The sequence below is a fragment of the Pseudophryne corroboree genome, chromosome 4, assembly GCF_028390025.1.
Source record: "Pseudophryne corroboree isolate aPseCor3 chromosome 4, aPseCor3.hap2, whole genome shotgun sequence".
Taxonomy (NCBI): Eukaryota; Metazoa; Chordata; class Amphibia; order Anura; family Myobatrachidae; genus Pseudophryne; species Pseudophryne corroboree.
In genome coordinates, this window is record NC_086447.1 from 416,303,396 (window position 1) to 416,323,425 (window position 20,030).

The 20,030-nt window shown below is 45.2% G+C and overlaps 1 protein-coding gene across 1 annotated transcript in view; it reads right to left on the reverse strand.

The window, feature by feature from the left end:
* LOC134909672 (cyclic GMP-AMP synthase-like) overlaps positions 1 to 18,853 on the reverse strand; it is a 30,771-nt gene extending 11,918 nt beyond the window's left edge. The window contains exons 1-2 of the mRNA XM_063916812.1: positions 17,873 to 18,853; positions 9,451 to 9,676 (exon numbers count right to left, since the gene is read on the reverse strand). Coding sequence (XP_063772882.1) covers positions 9,451 to 9,676; positions 17,873 to 18,772 — 1,126 coding nt within the window. The 5' untranslated portion in view covers positions 18,773 to 18,853. The remainder of the gene's footprint in view (positions 1 to 9,450; positions 9,677 to 17,872) is intronic.
* Positions 18,854 to 20,030: the final 1,177 nt, after the last annotated feature.

Below are 20,030 nucleotides of genomic sequence, written 5' to 3' on the forward strand. Positions count from 1 at the left end.
CACATAGAAAGACAATTTTTCAGAGTGTGTGGCTCCAATAAACAAAGGAATTTGGCTGGTGCAGGAGGTAATTTTACCCTGGGACAATGGTTCCCCGTTTAACCCACAGATCTCAATCTCGGATGCCAAAGGTACTGCGGGAACAGAGTGTTCCAGGGCAAATTGACAGTCCATGAAAACCCCATCGGCCCCACTGTCAACAAAGGCCTCAGTCTTAACAGTTTGACCGAGGATCTCCAAAGTCACCGGAATGAGAAAAGTCTTTTTGGGAAATTCTGACTTCTGGCCTGACAGGATATTTCCCATCACCCTCAGGCCCTGAAGTTTTCCGGCTTTTCTGGGCATGATACTACAACATGACCTTTATTCCCACAGTACAAACACAAACCCTGATGTCTCCTCCGCGTCTTCCCACGCGAGGAGAGGCGGGTAGCCCCAATCTGCATAGGCTCCTCGGAATATTCATCAGAGTCTGAGGTTCCCTTGGGAAAAAAGGAAACTGCGGTCTCCCTTTCAAGCCTACGCTCTCTCAGCCGTCCATCCACCCGGATGGATAACTGCATGAGCTGATCTAAGCTATCAGGCGAGGGATATTGTACCAGTTGGTCCTTTATCTGGTCAGAAAGGCCCCTTCGGTACTGGTTTCTCAGGGCTGGGTCATTCCACTGGGTATCATGAGCCAACCTCCGAAACTCCGTACTATAAACCTCAGCTGGCCGTCGCCCTTGCTTAAGGACCGTAATCTGAGCCTCGGCTGAAGCCATCTTGTCAGGGTCATCATACAAAATGCCCAGTGCCGTAAAAAAAGCATCAACACTTTTAAGCGACGGACAGTCAGGCTGCAACCCATATGCCCAGACCTGTGGGTCTCCTTGTAGCAAGGAACTCACCATGCCCACCCGCTGAATCTCCGACCCAGAAGAATGGGGCCTAAGCCTGAAATATAGCTTACAGCTCTCCTTGAAACAAAAGAACTGCGAGCGATCTCCAGAAAAACGATCCGGGAGATTTACTTTCGGCTCCTTAACCCCTAAACTTGCCGCTGCTGCTGCGGGAGCTCCGCTAGCGGCCTGCGGGGTGTTTATTTTAATGGACATCTCATTAAATTGTCGAGTCAGGACTTGCACCTGATCGACCACCTGTTGCAAAGTATTTTGAGGGGTATGCTCCATATTCCCACAAAATTTCAACAGGAGTAAGGCTGCTGAATATGTTACGCACACCAGTGCTAACAGGAGTATACCGGTGTATGAACAGAGAGGGATGCGAAGCAAACGAACTCACAGACAGTATAACACAACATACACAGGAGGTGATGGAATATCTAATAAACACAAAGTGAACGGGGAAGCCCAAAGGCTCAGGAATTGGGTGTCTCCCTAGTGTCAGGAATGCTCAGATGGAATAGAGCGGACAATGAAGCGAGATGTAGTGATTTAACATGTGGAGCACCCGAAATGATGTTGCTAAGAGCAACAGAAAAAACCCCAAAGGGTTACCAACGGGTGTGGGAATAAACTCCTTGGTCAGAGATAGAAATATAGACACAAGGAGAGTATCCACAATCCTAACCCCCACTTGCAGGGCACAGGTTCAGCTTACTGCCACTAAACTGACACCTGGACGCCCTGCACAGTGAGGGAGGATTAAGCAAGCAGGTCTGAGAGTACAGCCGCAAACCTGCTGGGTTCACAGAATAGCAAAAGAACCCCAGCAGGTTAAACAACTGACTCCAGTCTTACTGCTAGGTCCGGATTGGCAGAATGAAGTACTGAATCCCAAGGCCTATTCGCAGTAAGCAACAAGTAAATACAAAGTCACACAGTACTAGCTAACTCTCTGGAACTGACTAACAAACAAAGATTCAGCAGCATTTGCCTATCCTGAGAGGATGGTTTATATAGCAGGTGCTGTCCACGCCCCACTCAGACCTCACAGACTGTGAGCACAAAACCAGCGCCGGATTCCCTGCCGTGCACAGAGCCTGTAACCACTACACAGTAAAAACCCGGACCGGAGTATAAGCTGCGCTCAGGTTACTTTGCTAACACTTGCCTCCCGGTTGCCATGGCGACGTGGCAGCACAGAACAGGAGATCCTAACACCAATCAGAGCAGCTCTAATTTAGTTAGTTATTGGGAAGTTGGGAGACCTGTATGCATTGTCTGAAAGATGTTTCCCATCCCGTCTCCCGATTGGACTAGAAACTGGAAAACAGAAGAGGACCCCATCAATGAATTTATGTGCGTAATAAATTGGAAAAAGTCTTTGTGTAAGGGAGTGTTTATTTCTCCGGCAGGGTCCGCAGATTATCCAGATTATAACATTGGGATATGATGAAGCAACAGCGGATTTGCACCAATCGGTCAAAGCTTTTTGGCCTCCCAGCATGCAACGGGCCCGTCCATATATCCCCGCCTCCTGGCTCAGGCAAAGCAGTTTTTTGTTTGGTGCGGCAGGAGCTTTCTTATTTTATTTTTTATAGTCTTACTATTTTTTCTTGAGTGATCTTTCTAAAAAGTGTCTTATACGTACCTTAGAAAGAGTCACTCCAACAACTCTCCGCTGGGTCGCGACAACGCTTACCCATGAGTACAGTGCTGTTTCGGCGGGCGTCTGTGTCGGATATACTAGCAGGTCCAGCAGACGTTACCATGCTGTGGCTGGAGCACGGGGAGAAGGTAAGGCACCGGTTCCGCTTAGAAGGGGAATATGGACACAGCCGCACTGTTTTGAGAGGAGACTACCAAACAGTCTCGGGTGCACCAGTGCTAGGCCTTAGGGGGTCATAGGCTCCAGGAATAGTATGAGGCTGCGATCCCTAGGGTTGATGTCAGCGGTGGGGAGTCAGGCACTCTCCTGGTCACCCCTCCCCCCAGTTCATGACCAGTTTCCTCCGAGTTTCCCGCTTCCGTCTGAGACGCTGTATACGAAGGGGACCCAGTCGCAGCATAGGCGGCTGTATGACTGGTGCATCTGTATTCACTGAGCATCTGTGTTCACTACAGTATAGGTTCATGGAGTGGCAGTGTACACTAGTAGCGTCTGGATCCACTCAGCATTCGCAAATGTATTGATCGGTGCTGGATGTGGGGTGAGTCTTCCTGTATCGCACTCTACTGAGATGGGTAATACAGCACTATGGGGGTAATTCAGACCTGATCGCACGCTAGCTTTTTTGCTGCAATCAGGTCAGAACTGCGTAGGTACGTCGCTCGGATACAAAGCAGATCGTTGCTGTGTGATGGGTTTTACGAAGAATCCATCCGCACAGCCGATCACAAGGAGATTGACAGGAAAAGGGCGTTTGTGGGTGTCAACTGACCATTTTCTGGGAATGTTTGGAAAAACGCCGGCGTGTTCAATCGTTTGCAGGGCGGGTGTCTGAGGTGAATTCCGGTCCCGGACTGCCTGAAGTGATCGCAGCGGCTACTCAAACTGCACAAAATCCTTTTGTACCGCTCAGCTGCACATGCGTTCGCACACTTACACAGTTACATCTAGACAAGGGGAGACCCTTTGGATATTAGATTGGGAAATTCTAATAACGGATGCCAGTCTCCAGGGCTGGGGAGCAGTGTCAGGAAGGTTGTGTTTCCAGGGGCAATGGACCAAGGAAGAAAGTTGCCTGCCAAGAAATATATTGGAGCTTCGGGCCATATATATGGCACTGATTCAGGCAAAGATTCTTCCGGGAAAACCTGTTCAGATCCGCTCGGACAATGCGACAGGCAGTAGCGTACCTCAACCATCAGGACAGAACTCACAGCCGAAAAGCAACGAAGGAGATAAGTCACACACTACAGTGGGCAGAACTTAATCATCCAGCCTTGTCCGCAGTATTCGTTCCAGGAGTCCTAAACTGGGGAGCGGATTTTCTCAGTCCACACGCCATTCAGGCAAGCGAATGGGCTCTACACCCGGAGGTCTTCCAGACTCTAGTAGACAAGTGGGGGTTGCCAGAGAGAGATCTCATGGCGTCCCGTCAGAACAACAAAGTTCTTGCATACGGGTCAAGAACAAAGGATACCAAAGCGATCTTTGTGGATGCCCTGTCTGTAAGATGGGACTTTCATCTGGCCTATGTGTTTCCTCCAATCACCCTATTGCCCAGGGTGGTGAGAAAGATAAAGCAAGGAAAGGGTGCCGTGATACTAATAGCTCCAGATTGGCCCAGAAGACATTGGTATGCAGATCTGCAGAGAATGTCTTCTGCTCCCTCAACGTCCAGATCTACTGATGCAGGGTCCTTGTTATCACAGACATCTGGATCGACTATCTTTGACGGCGTGGCTCTTGAAACCTCTATCCTGAAGTCAAGAGGATTCTCACAACAGGTAATTCAAACAATGCTCAGAGCAAGGAAACCTTCCTTAGCTCGCATTTATTACAGAATATGGCAAACCTATATTCATTGCTGCAGTGAACGGAAAATGGACCCTAAGTCTTTCAGAGTTTCCAGGGTCTTAGCATTCCTTCAGGCAGGAATGGATAAAGGTTTGAAGGTGGCTTCCTTGAGAGTGCAAGTATCAGCATTGACTGTATGGTTCCAAAAGAAAATTGCCAACTTACAGGATGTGCATACTTTTTTTCCAGGGAATGCTGCGCATTCAACCCTACTTTTGTTCCTCCTACAGTGCCTAGGGACTTGAAGGGCCTTTAGGACTAAATTTAAGTTGCCCCATTTCAACCACTTAATAAAGTGGATCTTGAATGGTTGACAGCTAAAGTTCTCTTTCTACTGGCCATGGCGTCGGCTAGAAGAGTGTCCGATTTAGGGGCATTGTCATGTCGTTCCCCATTTCTGATTTTTATCCAGATAAAGCAGCACTCAGAACTACAGTAGATATAGGTATCTCCCCAAGGTGGTGTATACATTTCACCTTAAATAAATTGTAGTCCCGGCTTTCCAGGTACCTGGCCTTTCTGCGGGAGATGCATCGCTGGACGTGGTCCGTGCTTTAAGGATCTACGTGGATCGTACCAGTGCCATCAGAAAGACAGATTCTTTGTTCTCTACGGATTTCACAAGAGAGAATGGCCTGATAAGCAGACACTGGCAAGGTGGCTTCGGATGATGATTTCAGAAGCATATTCTCAAGCTGATCTCCCTGTTCCGGATAACGTCTCTGCTCACTCTACTCGTAAGGTAGGTCCATCATGGGCAGCACAACGTGGTGCTTCAGCAGAACAGATATGTAAGGCAGCCACATGGTCTTCCATTAACACATTCATTATACATTATGCCTTGGATACTTTTGCTTCTCACGATGCTGAATTCGGGCAAAGGATTCTCCTGTCCAATCAGGAGCATCCCCACCACTAAATTGCTTTGGGAAATCCCATTGTTATCCTGTGGATAACCTGTGAACGCTGCCGGAAAAATATACGTTATGGTAAGAACTTACCATTGATAATGGTATTTCTCCTAAGTCCACAGGGATCCCACCCTAACGCACCTGATTTGAGGATCCTTTTATTCACTAACCTCTTTCTTGTACGGAAGGTTGTGCACGTGTGTTTTTCTTGCCTGATTAGGGCTATCTATGATGCTGCTGCCTTGAGCTTTGGGAATACAACTGATTTGCCTGAGCCAGGAGGCGGGGATATATGGACGGGCCAGTTGCATGCTGGGAGGCTGAAAAGCTTTGACTGGTGCAAATACGCTGTCGCTTCATTAAATCCCAATGTTATCCTGTGGACTTAGGAGAAATACCATTATCAATGGTAAGTTCTTATCATAACGTATATTTTAACCACTTGTCTGATGTGGTGGCATCAGACATATCAGTCAAACGCCCACTGGGTGGCTGCTGGAAGATAATCTTCCAACAGCTGCCAGTCTCAGATAGACCTCCAGGCCTTCCTGCACCCATGCATCCACACCAGTGTGTCCCAATCTGCTGGCAGCATTGATCAGACAGCCTGGAGGCACCCTCCACCCGGCAGCTGAATGACTACTGTAAATGGAGCAGCTCCAGTATGTCCCAATGACTGTGGCCAGCAATGATAGAGCAGACCAGCAGCACCCCTCCTGCCAGCATCAGTGCAGTACTAGAAGCACAGCATCCATGGCTCTCAGTGTGTCCTGATCATTGATGGCCACAGTGATTTGGCAGTGAAATGTCACTCCACACAACAGTTTCACCGCAGCAGTAATGGGCGATCCTCAGTAATGCATACCTACTGCTGCTGTCTTCTCTTGTAGAAAATATTACCCAGTTAAGTGGTAAAAACACACCATGTCTCGCACCATGTGTACACTGCTTCTGATACCGATGCTCGCTCCCGTGTGGTCGGTATTGCAAGGAAAAATTGTGCAAGCTTAGCTATTTTGACTATAGTCAAAATTGCACCTAGCCAATATCTCAAGTAAATATAGTTAAAATTGGCACATAGTCAAAATATTAAGTATAGATAGTCAAAATCGGAGATGGTCAATATCTCACCATGTGTATGCACCTTAACTGGAGAGACAGAAGGAGGGCTGACTTGTAATAGAGAAGGGGGGCTGGAGATGCAGACACAGGTGAATGAGCTGGGAAGAACTTGAGTGGGAAGTGGCAGTATTACTGTTATATTATTTATTCCTTTATCTCCACAGCTGTGCTACTGCGCAGGGGATAAAGGAACTATTTTACCTCTGGACGACCCTAATTAAAGTACTTGATTTCTTTCTGGGTTTTTTGTTTTTTTTAACAATGTCATGGTCTGTGCCGATGAGCTTCATCGTTAGGATTATCTTGCATCGTGATGCAACCATAAATATTTTTGATGTATACAGAAACATATGTTACATAAAAAAGGAACTTTTATGTACAACTCTATATGGCATTATGTATGTACAGTACTTTGTTTATCATACAGTATCAATTTTAGTTCACCATTGAACATCATCATTGTCACAAGTAGCAGATTACAATTAACTTGATCCTGGGCCCCCTGCTTTAGATCCCACCACTCCCACTGTACGTGTAAGATTTATTAATTCATACAAGAAATAAAAACAATGAAGCTTATATTAAACTCCAGAGCCAGCTGGAGTACAATCGCTAGAGGGAGTCCAAATATATGTGGTTCCAGTGATCCATGGAAATTCCAAATTTCTCATACTCTGGAGCTTTAAGATAAACGTCATAGGAGTAAATTTACTAAAGCTTCTAAAACAGAATTGGTGATGGTGCCTATATTAACCAATCAGATGCTGTCAATCATTTTCTAAAAACAATAGAGAAATGATAGACAGCATCTGATTGGTCGCTATGGGCAACATCCACAATTCTCTGTTTTAGAAGCTTTAATAAATTTACACCACTGTCTTTCTCTTGTAAGCATTTATTGTCTGGATTAATAAACCATGTGTTATTGGTAACAATAGTTGTATACACTGTTTATTTAAATATCTTTAAGGTAATCTTAGCTGGACAGAAATCCATATATATCTTCTTGGCGGAGAAACTGAAGTACACGAATACAAGACATGTCAGATACAGATGTGTCCCTCATACACCTAAGAATGAATGTTATTATTTTGCAATGTGAGTGCACAATTTTTGTAAAGCAATGGCCTCGTGGGGGAGGTTAGGAATAATGGGCCTGATTCAGAAATGTACGTAAGCCTGATGGTATATTGTATATCTATGATGGTGGGGTTGCTGCTCACGTGCAGGACCCATTCTGCACATGTGTAGAACAGGTCCTGCGTTCTGCTTGACAGGCTGTTGACGTTTAGAGGTGGGGGGCGGGGCAGAACTGGCAGCGTTCCCAAAAATGTGGGTTGTCTTCCCAGTTTTCTGGAAGTGGCTAGGCCAGTGGCTGCATCCATGGAAGCTGAACCGCTCACATAGAGGCCATGCTCAGATGGAGAAGCTGCACCTCACATAGGGTTGGTGCAAGTTTTGATGGTGTGATCGATGGTGCTTATAAAGACGAACCAATCGGTATTTCAGCATCTACGAACAGTGTCAGTCCTTGCACATTTGGACACACAGATTACACTAGAGAAGGACTTTGTATTGGCACTGGCATAAATGCAGACACAACTGCAGCAAAGGCAAGGCCAAGTCTGCATGCAACTCAGAATCAGTTCCTAGGAATCAAACATTCACACACAGAAAATTTTTACATTAAATATTATTATTTAATTAACAAAAAGAAATGAAGATCACTACCAATTATACAGTAAATAAAGGTTATTTGTGTTCCACCTGAGAGGAAGTGATGTCCGTAAACGCCAAGCAGGAGGAAGTGACATTAGTAGTTAGTGTTTCAGGAAATGAATGCATGCAGAATATCAGATGACATGAGGAAATTATACACATACAGTAGTTATTAAGTGTCGCTGTTTATAAAAGGATGGGGAAAGTTATAAATTATTGTAAAGATGCTGAATTATGCTGTAAGTAGGTGGGAAATTCATGCTATAGTCTCCCGACTGTAATGACCTACAATGGGAACCATTTATCTTACCAAAAATGGTGGTCAATAAATTTTAATTGTTTTTAGTTGTACTTTATTCCTATGGGAGGCGGTTGATAGACTGTTAAAACGCGATCCGCTCTGAAGATCAACACTGTCTAGGTCGACAATGTTTAGGTTGACCACTATAGGTCGACAGGGTCTGAAGGTCAGCAGGGTTTCTAGGTTGATGTGCCAGGTCAAAAGGTCAACATGAGTTTTTCACTTTTTTTTTTTTTTTTACTTTTTCATACTTAACAATCTACGTGGACTATGATTGGACCGGTAATCTGTGCCGAGCGAAGCAAGGCACCTTGCCCGAAGCATGGCACTAATTGGGCTTCCCGGTCACTGTACGGAGAACACGACACCAAAAAAACATGAAAAACTAATTTTGACCTGTCGACTTAGCACATGTCGACCTTCAGACCCTGTCGACCTAAACATTGTCGACCTAGACACTGTCGATTTGGTGATCCAAATCAGTTTCAACTTCTAACTGGCAACTAACTGGACTTTTGACACTGGCGACCTTTTGACTGGCAACCATATCGTGTGGACCTAACGACTGTATCTTTTAACTGTCTAACCACACCCATTTTAATAATGTATGGGTAAAATAAGAAGGATGCTCAGGCCAACTAGGTGTGCTTAGCTTGGTAGCTGCTTGAAAATTACCTTCCAACAGTCACCGGCAGACGTCTCTGACACTGTTGCATCAGATGCAACCTTGTCAGGGAAAGCCCAACTTGGCGTCATCACATATCTCCCGAAGCTGTCCTGCCATCTGGCTGCTGCCGCCCACTTCCCGAGTAATGTGGGCACCCCCTGCTTTACAATGATGGTAATCTCGGCATTGAACAGCGGGGCCACTGTGTTGCGTCATGCCTCCGTGACACCCACCTATGTTGCACCATGCCCCCTGCGCACACCCTGCTGTGCCAACCTATGTTGCACAAGCATAAATGAATGCATTAAGTGAAACAAACTTACCTTGCTCTCTGGCTCGGAATACGTCACTAACAAGCTTTCTAAATTGACATAAAATCTGTACGGCTGAAATATTCCCATCCTGATCGAGGTATTTAGTCATAACTTTTGGTTTTCTATGTTTATACGCAAGTGTGTAGAAAGCACCAGTAACATTGGTCAGCTCGATTGTTTGGTAACCGGGGATAGAGATTTCCAGCATGATGTCAAATTCGTTTGGCTTTGTAATCTGAAAAAAAAGAGTGGCTATTAAAACATTTCATCACTAGTTGTACATATAGGTATTTCTGTTTTCATAATCATCAGTTAATATTAAATAACTTAAATGAACAATATATGGGTTAAAATGGAATATTCAGGCTCTTCCTGACTTCACTATGAAATGCGGATTAAGGGTCAGGGCATACGCAAGCCAGGGCTTTTTTGAAGTGTCACATAGGATGGCAGATCTCAGGGTCCAGTAGACTGTTCTTCATTTCACAATCTCAACTTTATCATCAACTCAATATGTATAATATTTAGAAATCTATTGTATATATACAAATTACTCTCTCACTCTTGTGCCCTTAAGCATACATTCACACCTCCATATATATAAATAGTGGCCCTGACACCGCCAATCTATTTCTGGTGGAAAAACTGGTGATAAGTTGTCATGATGTCAGACAATATAGTATTTTTACATACATCCAATTTCCTTCCTGATCCATCCAATTTCCTTCCTGATCCCTAGATTGGCCAGCATCAATTTTACTTGGCACTTTATATTACTAGTTTATAAAGGGGTCCAAAAAAGTTTATAGATAAAAACTTCTGTGCATTTCTCTGGTAAAACAGGGTAAGGTAGCAGCACTCAATCCAAAAATGTGTAGGAATCTGTTGTGCAGGGATCCATATACAAAATATACTCCCCTTTTCCCAGGCAAAAAAAAAAACATTAAAGAGCCCACACTCAAACTTAGAAGTGGAATAATGTCATTTTATTCCGATGTACTCATACAGGTAACATACAGCATCTGCCGGACATCTGTTTCAGCCTCAGAGGAAGCTGCCACCAGGGGGCAATGTGCAGCACTGCTGACCAGGAATAAAGAGGCAAAAGGGCAGCAGAGGCAGTTAACGTAAGGGTATTGCATCATACTTGTTTAATAATTAAGGTAGTTTCAAACTGCACAATCAATATCCAGGAAGGATATTACATCATATACCGACGTGCATGGAGCAGCACAAAAACAAAACTATACATCAGGAAATGTCAAAAGCTGATTATAACATTGCTGCTATCACTGTGTATGTGGCAGGATCGCATTATGGCAGATTGAAAAAAAAAGTGTCTGTGGTTTAGAAACAATGAAAAACAAAGAAAGAAAAAGAAACTGAAGAAAACAAGGTAAAGAGACCCAACAATGCCCACAGAGCTGAGAAGAAGTGTAAAGCTGACAGTACACAAAACACCTGTTTAACAGATAGTTTCACAGGTTTTCTTTAAATAATAAGAATTTACTCACCGGTAATTCTATTTCTCGTAGTCCGTAGTGGATGCTGGGGACTCCGTAAGGACCATGGGGAATAGACGGGCTCCGCAGGAGACTGGGCACTCTAAAGAAAGATTAGGTATTATCTGGTGTGCACTGGCTCCTCCCTCTATGCCCCTCCTCCAGACCTCAGTTAAGGAAACTGTGCCCGGAAGAGCTGACATTACAAGGAAAGGATTTTGGAATCCAGGGTAAGACTCATACCAGCCACACCAATCACACCGTACAACTTGTGATAACCTTACCCAGTTAACAGTATGAACAACAACTGACCATCACTCAAAAGGATGCCACATAACAATAACCCTTTATTAAGCAATAACTATATACACGTATTGCAGAAAGTCCACACTTGGGACGGGCGCCCAGCATCCACTACGGACTACGAGAAATAGAATTACCGCTGAGTAAATTCTTATTTTCTCTAACGTCCTAGTGGATGCTGGGGACTCCGTAAGGACCATGGGGATTATACCAAAGCTCCCAAACGGGCGGGAGAGTGCGGATGACTCTGCAGCACCGAATGGGCAAACACAAGGTCCTCCTCAGCCAGGGTATCAAACTTGTAGAATTTTGCAAAAGTGTTTGAACCCGACCAAGTAGCTGCTCGGCAAAGCTGTAATGCCGAGACCCCTCGGGCAGCCGCCCAAGAAGAACCCACCTTCCTTGTGGAATGGGCTTTCACTGATTTTGGATGCGGCAATCCAGCCGCAGAATGAGCCTGCTGAATCGTGTTACAGATCCAGCGAGCAATAGTTTGCTTTGAAGCCGGAGCACCCAGCTTGTTGGATGCATACAGGATAAACAGCGAGTCAGTTTTCCTGACTCCAGCCGTTCTGGATACATAAATCTTCAAAGCCCGGACTACGTCCAGCAACTTGGAGTCCTTAGTCACGAGTAGCCGCAGGCACCACAATAGGTTGGTTCAAATGAAAAGATGACACCACCTTTGGCAGGAATTGCAGACGAGTCCGCAATTCTGCCCTGTCCATATGGAAAACCAGATAGGGGCTTTTACATGACAAAGCCGCCAATTCTGACACACGCCTAGCCGAAACTAAGGCCAACAGCATGACCACTTTCCACGTGAGATACTTGAGCTCCACGGTTTTCAGTGGCTCAAACCAGTGGGATTTCAGGAAATCCCACACCACGTTAAGATCCCAAGATTCCACTGGTGGCACAAAAGGGGGCTGTATATGCAGCACTCCCTTAACAAACGTTTGAACCTCAGGCAGTGAAGCCAGTTCTTTTTGAAAGAAAATGGATAGGGCCGAAATCTGGACCTTTATGGACCCTAATTTTAGGCCCATAGTCACTCCTGACTGTAGGAAGTGCAGGAATCAACCCAGCTGGAAATCCTCTGTAGGGGCCTTCCTGGCCTCACACCAAGCAACATATTTTCGCCATATATGGTGATAATGCTTTGCTGTCACGTCTTTCCTAGCCTTTATCAGCGTAGGAATAACTTCATCCGGAATGCCCTTTTCTGCTAGGATCCGGCGTTCAACCGCCATGCCGTCAAACGCAGCTGCGGTAAGTCTTGGAACAGACAGGGCCCCTGTTGCAACAGATCCTGTCTGAGAGGCAGAGGCCATGGGTCCTCTGTGAGCATTTCTTGTAGTTCTGTGTACCAAGTCCTTCTTGGCCAATCCGGAACCACGAGTATTGCTCTCACCCCTCTTTTTCTTACGATTCTCAGCACCTTGGGTATGAGAGGAAGAGGAGGAAACACATAGACCGACTGGAACACCCACGGTGTTATCAGTGCGTCCACAGCTATCGCCTGAGGGTCCCTTTTTGTTGAGGCGGGACGCCATCATGTCCACCTGTGGCAGTTCCCATCGATTTGTAATCTGCGTGAAGACTTCTTGATGAAGTCCCCACTCTCCCGGGTGGAGGTCGTGCCTGCTGAGGAAGTCTGCTTCCCAGTTGTCCACTCCCGGAATGAACACTGCTGACAGTGTACTTACGTGATTCTCCGCCCAGCGAAGAATTCTGGTGGCTTCTACCATCGCCACCCTGCTCCTTGTGCAGCCTTGGCGGTTTACATGAGCCACTGCGGTCTGACTGGATCAGAACCGGTTGGTAGCGAAGCAGGGTCTCCGCTTGACTTAGGGCGTTGTATATGGCCCTTAGTTCCAGGATATTGATGTGAAGGCAAGTCTCCTGCCTTGACCACAGCCCTTGGAAATTTCTTTCCTGTGTGACTGCCCCCCACCCTCGGAGGCTTGCATCCGTGGTCATCAGGACCCATTACTGAATGCCGAATCTGCGACCTTCGAGAAGGTGAGCACTCTGCAGTCACCACAGGAGAGACACCATGACTCTGGGGGATAGGGTGATTAACCGATGCATCCGAAGATGTGATCCGGACCACTTGTCCAGTAATTCCCAATGTAAGGTCCTCTTATGGAACCTGCCGAAGGGAATGGCCTCGAATGATGCAACCCTCCTTCCCAGGACTCGAGTGCAGTGATGCACTGACACCTGTTTTGGTTTTAATAGATTCCTGACCAGTGTCACGAGCTCCTGAGCTCTCTCTATCGGGAGATAAACCCTTTTCTGGTCTGTGTCTAGGATCATGCCTAGGAGAAGCAGATGAGCTGTAAGAACCCGCTGCGACTTTGGATATATAGAATCCAGCCGTGTTGCCGTTTCACTCCCAGAGAAAGTGATACGCTGTTCAGCAACTGCTCTCTTGATCTCGCTTTTATGAGGAGATCGTCCAAGTACATGATAATAGTGACACCTTGCTTCCGCAGGAGTACCATCATTTCCGCCATTACCTTGGTGAATATTCTCAAGGCCCTGGAGATACCCAACGGCAACGTCTGAAATTGGTAATGACCATCCCGTACCGCAATTCTGAGGTACACCTGATGAGGTGGATAAATGGGGACATGAAGGTGTGCATCCTTTATGTCCCGAGTCACCATAAAATCTCCCCCTTTCAGGCTTGCAATAACCGCTCTTAGCGATTCCATCTTGAACTTGAACCCTTTCAGGTATATGTTCAGGGATTTTAAATTCAATATGGGTCCGACCGAACCGTCTGGTTTTGGGACTACAACCTGGTCGAAAAATAATCCCCTCCTTGTTGGAGGAGGGGAACCTTGACCACCACCTGTTGAAGATACAATTTATGAATTGCAGTCAATACTGTTTCCCTCTCGTGGGGGGAAGCCGGCAGGGCCGTCGGTGAGGGGGCATCCTCTCAAAGTCCAGCTTGTATCCCTGAGACACATTATCTATTGCCCAGGGATCTAACAGGGAGTGAACCCACTTGTGGCTGAACTTACGAAGGCGTGCCCCCACCGGGCCTAGCTCCGCCTGTGGAGCCCCAGTGACAAGTGGTGGATTTTTGTAGAGGCCGGGGAGGACTTCTGTTCCTGGGAACTAGCTGTGTTGTGCAGCTTCTTTCCTCTGCCCCCGCCTCTGGCAAGAAAGGACGCCCCTCGGACTTTCTTGTTTCTTTTTTCGAAAGGCTGCATTTGATAATATCGTGCTTTCTTAGGCTGTGCAGGAATATAAGGCAAAATATCAGAATTACCAGCTCTAGCTGTGGAGACCAGGTCCGAGAACCCTTCTCCACACCATCCTCAGCCTTCCACATGCCTCTTAAGTCGGCATCATCTGTCCATTGCATATCCTACAGGACACGTCAAGCAGAAATCGACATAGCTTTGACTCTAGGACCCAGTATACTCATGTCTCTTTGAGCATGTTTTATATATATACCTATCACTTAAGACAGCATCTTTAATATATATATATATATATATATATATATCTCTACATATACAAACAGTGCAATGAGGCGGCACTCCGGAGACTTTTCAAATAATTTATTGCAGTGTTCTACGTTTCGGGGACGCAGCCCCTTCGTCAGGATATCTCTACATATACATATATATATCTATATGCATACTAGGGTCTCAATCTCTGTTGATAAGGTACCTGTCCACGCTGCCACAGCGCTATAAACCCCTGCCGACACAATCGCCGGTCTGAGTAGTATACTAGAATGTGTATGCTATCTGCAGGATCCCTGAGAATAGCTAGTGCTCCCTCCTGTGCAAACAGGACACCATAGGGGAAGATTCTCAACACATCCTGGCCCTAGTGGGGAAAGGATACTGCCTGAGAATTTTATTGTGGGAAGCTGCAGTCTCTTGTCTTGAGATTCCCGCTCTTTTTCCTCATGAGAGGAGGGAAAGTTACCTAAGCTTTCTTCCCCTTAACATGTGTACCCTTGTGACAGGGACAATGAGTCATCAGAGATATGCAAATCATCTTTTATTACAATAATCATATATTGAATACCTTTCAGCCATTCAGGCTGTAACTTTGCATTATCGTAGTCGACACTGGAGTCAAACTCCGTGTCGACATCAGTGTTTATTATTTTTGGATAGTGAGCATTGAGAGACTCTGAAGGTCTCTGTGACACAGGGACAGACATGGGTAGATTTCCTGTCTGTTCTCTAATCTTTTGTGCAATAAATTCACCTCAGCACCTACACATATCCAAACAGGTGTCGGCGTTGTCGACGGAGACACCCTCTCACACACACATGTGCTCCTTCTCCTCCTTAGGGGAGCCTTTTACCTCAGACATGTCGACACACACGTACCGACACACCACACACACAGGGGATGCTCTATTTGAAGACAGTTACCACATAAGGCCCTTTGGAGAGACAGAGAGAGAGTATGCCAGCACACACCCCAGCACTATATGACCCAGGAATCACACAGTAACTTAGTGTTAACCCAGTAGCTGCTGTATATATTGTTTTTACGCCAATTTTATGTGCCCCCCCCTCTCTATTTCACCCTGCAGGGGAGCTTCTCTCAGCAGATCTGTGGAGAGAAAATGGCGCTGGTGAGTGCTGAGGAAGAAGGCCCCGCCCCCTCAGCGGCGGGCTTCTGTCCCGCGATTTTGTGTAAAATTAATGGCGGGGGCTCATGCATATAACAGTGTCCAACTGTATATATGCTGCTTTTGCCAGGAGGTATCCCAATTGCTGCCCAGGGCGCCCCCCCTGCGCCCTGCACCCTACAGTGACTGGAGTGTGTGGGTGTAATGTGGGAGCAATGGCGCACAGCTGCAGTGCTGTGCGCTACCTCATGTGAAGACAGGAGTCTTCTGCCGCCGATTTCGATGTGTTCTTGCTTCTGCTGGTCTTCTGCACTTCTGGCTCTGCGAGGGGGACGGCGGCGCGGCTCCGGGAACGGACGATCGAGGACAGGTGCCTGTGTTCGATCCCTCTGGAGCTAATGGTGTCCAGTAGCCTAAGAAGCGCAACCTAGCTGCAGATAGGTAGGTTTGCTTCTCTCCCCTCAGTCCCACGTAGCAGTGAGTCTGTTGCCAGCAGAAGCTCACTGAAAATAAAAAAGCTAACAAAATACTTTCTTTTACTAGCAGGCTCAGGAGAGCCCACTAGGAGCACCCAGCTCTGGCCGGGCACAGATTCTAACTGAGGTCTGGAGGAGGGGCATAGAGGGAGGAGCCAGTGCACACCAAATAGTACCTAATCTTTCTTTAGAGTGCCCAGTCTCCTGCGGAGCCCGTCTATTCCCCATGGTCCTTACGGAGTCCCCAGCATCCACTAGGACGTTAGAGAAAAATAATATGGTGTTTAAATATACATAAATATATATGTGCATGCGTTGAAAAATGTATATGTGCATGTTTCACACAAAGCATTTGCAACAGCAATTGGCCACTTGTGAGTCTCATCTCGAGTGGACACTTCCATTAAATGGGTGTTTCTTAGTGGCAACTGGGCGGTGACCATGCAAACATACGAAACAGATGGACGTATCATGAGATTGTCCTGGTAGCCCAACTTTCATGATTGTTTGTACAAGAAGGCATAGTAATAATCAACATCTTAGTCCTTTTTGGAACCTTTATCACAACATAATAAAGTACATGAAATCAGAACTTAAATACCATACAACAAACACCTACAGTACTAATCCACCTTTATGATAACAGTGACTAAGATGTTACCACTGTAATAGACAATGTAGATAGAATAACTGCATTTATAAAAATACATTTACAGCTATGAGTGCTCATGCACAAATGTAGATGTGTTTCTTTGGAGATGCCTGTTTAAATATAATTTTTTTTACAATAGTTAATTCTATAGGTGCACTGAGCTTTATACCTATACTAAACTTTCAGACATTTTACATTTTGATGAATACATTTTCATTGTTTTCCTTTTTCTCTTCTGTCACTGGGGTATAAGCTAATGTATTTATGTATTATTTATTGTTATTTACTGATACTGTTTTTATTTTATCAGATTTATTATATGCTTGTGTCCACATGGTATTGTTATACAACAATGCCAAAAACATCATTACTTCAATTTAGCACTGTGTTTGTTGTAAAAATGATGAAAGCACTGATTTCACTTGTGTTTTGTCTTGTCTTGACGGGAGACCGAAATGTTATTATTTTCCAATAATCCCATTATGTTTACATTTATTTTTTGTTCTTGTCAGTTATGTCATAGCTTTCACACTAATCTCCTCATTCAAGCCTAGCACCCCTCCTCCTAATTTTCAGCCTCAGCACTCCTCAAATCTGCCCCCCTCTCCCTCTGTATCTGCTTGAATCCCATTGAGAATGTAAGCTTTTACGAGGCGGACCCATTCCTATTGTCTCCTGTAAGTAATTACAATGTATGCATTGTATTTATGTAATAATGTAGGTTTGTAAACGTATGTGTAACTGTATAATGTTATGTTATTTTATATTCTGTCACCTAAGTACGGTGATATGGAACACATATTGCTCCATATACAGTAAATAAAAGGTAATAATAATACTAGTGGCAATAATAACAAATAAAGTATAGTATCCTTACCTTGAGTTTTTCATAGTAGCTTCCAGTAGAAAATTTTTGTATTTTACTGAAAAGATCATCTTTTTTTAGATGGTCAGATGTGATGATTTTAGTAATGATTTTTTTCACTGTATCTGATGCATGGCAAATGTCAGTCATCTTCATTCTCAATCTCTCCACCACATCTTTCAGTCTCTTGGGGGATTTGGAATTAACAGGTTTCTTATCCCTTACATTGTGCTCCGTTAGCTCATCATTCTTTTTGTTCAGGTTGTTACTTTTTTTCCTCTCATTTACTTTCTCAGTTTTCCCATGCCCTCGATCTGACAAAGTTTCATCCCAAGCTGCACATGCCCCACCTACATTTTCACAGGAAAAAACATTTTGGGGTGAAGCACTAGCCCTGTCTAAGGCCACAAATTGGGATTGTCCCACCAAAATTGGGACAGTTGGGTGGTAAGAATCCCTCTCGTCACTCTCTAGACTTGTGGATGAAAGAAAAGTGATTGGAGGTGCGCTCATTGTTATGTTAAATGTCTGTGTTCCATCGGTTGTATGTTGAACTATCTTCTGCTTATCTGTTGAAGTTTTAGTATTTTTATCTCCATTTCTTAAAGAGCTCCTTCCAGTTTCTTTTCTGAGTGGTTTTCCCAGAGAGAGCTTATTTTCATCTGGGCAGTGTGCAGAATCAGCTTTGATTGGATGTGCTTTTTGTGATTTCTGTTGCTTCTTCCTAACAGATCTTTCGTAAACCTCTGCTGTTGCCATATAGTTTTCATGATTGTCCTGTTTCAATTCTCCTGCTGCACATACATTATTGCTTGATTCACTGTGCGCAGAAGTCTGGTATTTCTGGTCTTTGGGATCCTTTGGACACTTTGCCATGTCTTTCCGTCCACCTTTCTGATGTCTGTCTCCCATTTGTTATCTGCTCCTGAATGATGTGTCTGCAATTGCTAAAAAAAAATGACAGTCGCTTCCTTTTACAGTCAGCTCTCCTCCCACCTAGGGGAAAACTAAGAAATGAAACTAAAAGTGTTTTCACTGCAATGTAATGCAATGTAATTACAAAATTCTGCCCCCCCCCCCCCCACCCTCCCCCTCCCCTGGCAGTAACAGAATAATGGGTGTGCCCCAGTGTAAGTTACTTTTGGAGGCTCCTGTAAAATAAAATTATCAAAATTATATAGTGATGCTATTTATTATATAAATTATCAGTCAGCATTGTGTTTTATTCCCAAATCCTTACAGGCAGATTACATGACATATTTTAAAAAGTAAAACAATATCAATGGCTTTTTACAAGTACCCTGTATAGTCCAAAATAAATATGTGTAAAGGTATGTACACACTAGACGATATATCACATGATCCAGCAATTATTGGCCGGAATGTGCAATATATCGTTCACATTGCCTAATGCGTATGCACTATGTTGCTGACGTTGTGCGCTCCCACCCGTCGTCATCGACATCTTCCATCAGACCTGCTTTAGGTCCGACAGGTGACATCGCAGCAAGGGCCTTGCTGCTGAATGCAGCATGGCCCCCACTGACCCCCACACACCCACACATCGCTTGTCGCTGCCGGCATTGGCAAGTGTTTATGCACTTGCTGACGCCAGCCCCACCTCTGTACTCTAACGCTGACGACATTGCGCTGGGTACACATCATCTTCTGCAGGCCTGGTGAACCTGTGGCTCTCCAGCTGTTGTGAAACTACAAATCCCAGCATGTCCTGCCACAGTTTTAGCATTCCCTATTAGCTAATCTGTGGCAGGGCATGCTGGAAATTGTAGTTTCACAGCAGCTGGAGAGCCACAGGTTGGCCAGGTCTGATCTAGTGTGTACCCAGCCTAAGACTTCTACATATCATAGGATGTACTAAAATAAAGCTGGTCAGGTCTGTGGTTTCTTGTGAACTTGAGTTAGATACTGGTGCAGGCTTAGTAGAGGGCACTTTATGCAGGAGGCTAGCTGGGGGTAGTTAACTTTTGAGCATGAGGTGACCTAGGCACTAGGAGATGGCAGACAGGATACTGGTACAGTGGAATGAATGGTTTGACTCTGGAAAGGCCTCAGTGAAATGTGTACGAGGAAGTTCAGTAGTGTCCCTATACACAATTCCCACAGTAGTGCCCGCTATGCACATAAAGTCCACAGTAGCAGTGCCCCTTAC